The 5,351-nt window shown below is 42.9% G+C and overlaps 1 protein-coding gene across 1 annotated transcript in view; it reads left to right on the forward strand.

The window, feature by feature from the left end:
* Positions 1-5,351, forward strand: part of LOC311225108 (uncharacterized protein) — a gene marked incomplete at its 5' end in the record, with an annotated part of 24,983 nt that overhangs the window by 8,355 nt on the left and 11,277 nt on the right. The window contains 2 exons of the mRNA XM_084310313.1: positions 93-313; positions 400-484. Coding sequence (XP_084166439.1) covers positions 93-313; positions 400-484 — 306 coding nt within the window. The remainder of the gene's footprint in view (positions 1-92; positions 314-399; positions 485-5,351) is intronic.

A 5,351-nucleotide genomic window follows, 5' to 3' on the forward strand; every position in this document is an offset into this window, starting at 1 on the left:
CAGAACAGTAGCGTCTCCTCCTCCAGCCCCACGTGTCACTCCAGCCTCCCCAGAACAGTAGTCTCCTCCTCCAGCCCCACGTGTCACTCCAGCCTCCCCAGAACAGTAGCGTCTCCTCCTCCAGCCCCACGTGTCACTCCAGCCTCCCCCAGAACAGTAGCGTCTCCTCCTCCAGCCCCACGTGTCACTCCAGCCTCCCCCAGAACAGCAGCGTCTCCTCCTCCAGCCCCACGTGTCACTCCAGCCTCCCCCAGAACAGCACTCCTGAGATTGTGAAATGGGACGCCCTGTCTGCCAGCGGCCGGTTAGACGGGTAAGCTTGTTGTGACGGGACGGGCACGGGTTGAAATCCCCAGAGGATTCTTATTGTAGCGCTTTCCTCCTCCTTGTTCCCTTGAGCAAGGCACTGCTTCGGCGGAGCTGCTCAGTCAGTGGCCAGCGGTATGAGACTGTGGTCGTACTGGACGCCGGACGGCTCTCTCAGGTGTGACCGTGGAGCGAGACAAGCGTTCTGTCCATGGATACAAATAAATAAATAAAAACATTGTGTTTACTTAGCCCTGGTCCTGTTAACTTATCCCATTTTTCGGCCTATTTATGAATCGTTTTCAAATAAACGCTAGATTATCGATAGTATATGTGTACTTATGCACGCTATAGAAGCGGGCTGAAAAATCGATTCTCTCATTTCCTGATCAGCGCACACACACATATGGGACACACTGATATCTCTGTGAAAACAGCTCTGATTATCCCAAGACTGGTAAAATAGATTCCTTACCTCAGATCAGATGTTATCCAAAAAGATTATTCCAATTCCTGATCGCCATTCCAAATATCGATCGCGTTTATTGATTCAGCGTTGGGTGCTGGAAATACATAATCCACGCATTTCTGAGGGCCGGCGATCAACTTCGATCTCTTCAGTTGGCTTGACTGAAAAGTAAAACGAGGAAACTGGCCCGCCCCCCCCCCCCCAACAGTCTAAACTAATGGGGTGCAGTACCACAGGGAGAGACGATAGGGGGCGGTATCTTCCAAATTGAGCTCAGAGAGACTCTGCAACACTAACCTGAGGCTCGATTGATGACATATGAATTCAAATAAAAAATAAAATAAAATAAAAAATACGACAAACAAACTATATATAGCGTTGCCGGCATGAACTAACGACAAAACGCGTCCCTGGCACTCAAGTGTTGAGAGAGTGCAATAAATGATTTTATTGAAAAAATAAGAATCGTTTGAGTGAATCGTGATCTCAATTCTTGGAGAGAATCGTGATTCACATTTTTAGCAAGAATGGTGCAGCAGCCCTGCCCTGTGTCTCATCAGTCAGGCCACCGCCTGTCCTGCTGTGTGTTGAGTTGAATGAAGTCTTTATCAAGTGCCGGGCTTCCATGGAATAGGGAATAGAAACAGACACATCATTGTCTAATATGTCATGAATAATTGCTCCGTCTTCTCTGTTCCAGTGTGTGTGTGTGTGTGTGTGTGACGTGTGTGTGTGTGTGTGCATGCGTGTGTTCGTTTTTGTGTCAAACTATTGTGCAACCTTATACACTGTACTTAAATAAATTACTTGCGTTTGGTTTGCTATTTTATTCAAATTATGTTTTTATAGTTGCAGGAAATGACAGCAAATGGCTTTCTTTTTTTTTTATCCACTTTTTCTCCTTTTTCTGTTTTTCTCCCATCCCAATTTAGTCGTGCCAATTCCCAACTCCCCTGTCTTGATCGTTGCTCGCATGTGCCTCCCACTGGTCGGTTGTAGGGAGGATAGAAGCCCCATCACATGTCCCCTCCGATACATGCGGAGTCAGCCAGTCGCATCTTTTCACCTGCCAGCGCGGACTCTCATTGGCGAGGTGTAACGCGTGGGAGGCTCACACTACCCCCGCCACTTCCTGTCTCTGCTGTGCAGGCGCCCTGACCGACCTGTAGGGGTCGCTGTTTACAACATCCAGATTACCACCCATCGACTTCCACCCGCTGACTCTGCCAATTGAGTCAGTATGACGGCCGGCCCAAGCCGGAGGCAACGCTGACAGCCGGAGTCGATACCAGTGTCTCTCACGTTGGTGACGAGCGCTTAGTCTGCTGCGCCACCCAGCCGCCCATAGCAAATGACTTTCTTTATTCAACTTTATTTCGTCCAGGTTGGACTATTGTAATATGTGGATCTAGACCAGATCTCTATTGTAATGGTCTGTATGTGGATCTAGGGCCTAACAAAATTAATAGTTGGTTTCAGGTTGGTTGTCAGTTTGGCCATGGGTAGGTAGGGAATTTATTTTATTTTATTTTATTTTTTTATTTTATTCTTTCCCACGGCGACTATGGATAGGGAATTTCTTTATTTAATTAAAATGTTCACAACAACATGGATGCATGTACTCTGCCAGCATGTTTAATATCCATAATACTAAATGTTTGACTAAGATTTCTATGAAACTTCATTCAAGGAAGCTCCTGTAGCTCACCGCGTATCTCGGCGCTATTTCGGCGTCGGGGACAACCGTGCCCGTCACGGATCTGGGGTACACGAGTTTGACTCCCGGACTCGCCGTATTTTCTCAGTGTCTTCCCCTGATCTATATCCCATTCAACCTGTTTCTGACCAGAAAAAGCGATAAACGCAAAATTTTTTTTTTTTTTTTTTTTTATAATTTTTTTTAAAAACTCATAAAATATATTGGGTCGCACCTAAATCGGCATGGTCGGTCGGCAACCTGAAACCAACCATTAATTTTGTTAGGCCCCTAACCATCTCTCTATTGTAATGGTCTGTATGTGGATCTAGACTAGGGCTGGGCGATATGACGATATATAAATATCGGGTACAGTTCATTAACGATACACTTTTTCAACGTATCGTGGATATCGTGATGTTTTGCCCAAGAGGATTGTGTCGCGTCAATCTGTCCACACGTTACTCGTTCATATCTCAGCCTGTGCTGAGATATGCCCATTCCGCGGTCTGTTAATAAAGTTTTCAATCAGACAGATGTATGGAAAGGCTTTTATTATAACATTCGTTGTAGTAAAATCATTATGCCTCATTTAGTCATCCTGTGAAGCACTGGTCTCCTACTCGACGGCCGCGGGGAGCTAATGTTAGTAGCTTTGTTGATGTTCAGCACACGGGACATTCAGGAAGTCAAACGCTTGCCGATTGGTGCTAAGAACAGCAGGGCGGGTGCAAGCGGTGTGACGTCATTGGCAGACTCGACTGTCAATCAAAATGATTATGTTTCCGTCAGAATGAATGAATGAAAACTGTATTAAAAGGTTGCAGAATGGGTACAATACAGTACAGGAGGATGAAGACCAGAAAAAGACTTTTGGCTTTTTTACATAAGGGTCCTCCATTTTCAATTCATCAAAACATTTAGAGACATACATATATACAGTAGTTTCATAAAAATGCTAAAATGCTATTTATTGATTGATTAATTTAAAACTTTAACATATTGCAGAATGGGTACAGTACAGCTCAATACATACAATTGTTAAGGGGATGCAGACCAGAGAAAGACTTTAGTCTTGTTTACATCAGGGTCCCCCATTTTCAATTCATCATATTTCATATCTAAATCATATAATATCTCATATGCAATATATAATCTAATAATCTAAATCTAATATAAAAATGCTAAATGCATGGGTATTTTATTTTGTCTTTAATGTTAGCTTGCAAACTCATACTGTCTTGGTAAGCCTCATAATGAATTGTTTGGGGTAAAAAAGAAAAACATCGTGATGTGTATCGTGTATCGCCGAAAGGTCAGAAAATATCGTGATATCATATTTAGGCCATATCGCCCAGCCCTAATCTAGACCATCTCTCTATTGTAATGGTCTGTATGAGGATCTAGACCATCTCTCTATTATAATGGTCTGTATGTGGATCTAGACCACCTCTCTATTGTAATGGTCTGTATGTGGATCTAGACCAGCTCTCTATTGTAATGGTCTGTATGTGGATCTAGACCAGCTCTCTATTGTAATGGTCTGTATGAGGATCTAGACCAGCTCTCTATTGTAATGGTCTGTATGATGATCTAGACCAGCTCTCTATTGTAATGGTCTGTATGAGGATCTAGACCAGCTCTCTATTGTAATGGTCTGTATGTGGATCTAGACCAGCTCTCTATTGTAATGGTCTGTATGTGGATCTAGACCAGCTCTCTATTGTAATGGTCTGTATGAGGATCTAGACCAGCTCTCTATTGTAATGGTCTGTATGATGATCTAGACCAGCTCTCTATTGTAATGGTCTGTATGAGGATCTAGACAAGCTCTCTATTGTAATGGTCTGTATGTGGATCTAGACCAGCTCTCTATTGTAATGGTCTGTATGTGGATCTAGACCAGCTCTCTATTGTAATGGTCTGTATGAGGATCTAGACCAGCTCTCTATTGTAATGGTCTGTATGTGGATCTAGACCAGCTCTCTATTGTAATGGTCTGTATGAGGATCTAGACAAGCTCTCTATTGTAATGGTCTGTATGTGGATCTAGACCAGCTCTCTATTGTAATGGTCTGTATGTGGATCTAGACCAGCTCTCTATTGTAATGGTCTGTATGTGGATCTAGTAGGGCTGGGCGATATAACGACGATAATTATCGCGATATTTTTTAATAATCGATATCGGAAAATAAATATATATTTTTTTTTGTGACCTGCAACAGGGCAGTTTAAACCAGAGACAGTGGACAGACTTGTCTTTCTTGCCTGCAACTTAAAGTAATGGCTTTGCTTGTCCAAATGACAATACTGACCAAATTGAGATATATTTTTTCTCTATGTCCATTTATTTGTTTGCTTTCTAATTTAAAATACAGTTTGAAACCGTCTGTACACAGTAGGCTATGTGTGCTAGCAGAACTAGACTCCAGTCACGAGTCACGGTGCACATGTGCGGTGGTTTGTCCACCAAAAAGCGCAAAAGATAGAAAGAAACTAGCAGAGCCAGAACTGTTCAACTCCCCTGGAGCCACAGCCAGCAGAGAAGCCGGTTTACTTTCGCTTTCAAACCAGCTGCAGCCTGAGAACTGGAGTGTGAGGGGCTGTAACACTAAAGATGGCGGCAATGACAAAGAATTGCTGCAAAAAAATCTGTTAATAATTTTTTTTACTATTCGATTTTTTTTTTATCAAGTGATATGATATTGTTATCGATATCATTATCGCGATATAATTTTTGGCCATATCGTCCAGCCTAGGATCTAGACAGGGGTTCCCAAACGTTTCAGGCCGCAACCCAAAATAATGGGGACCCCCACTATTATAGGAGGTACTTTTTATTTATTTTTTATATAAATGGAAATGTATGGTTGAAACATG

Source organism: Notolepis coatsorum (genome assembly GCF_963971535.1).
Source record: "Notolepis coatsorum genome assembly, chromosome: 3".
Lineage (NCBI taxonomy): Eukaryota > Metazoa > Chordata > Actinopteri > Aulopiformes > Paralepididae > Notolepis > Notolepis coatsorum.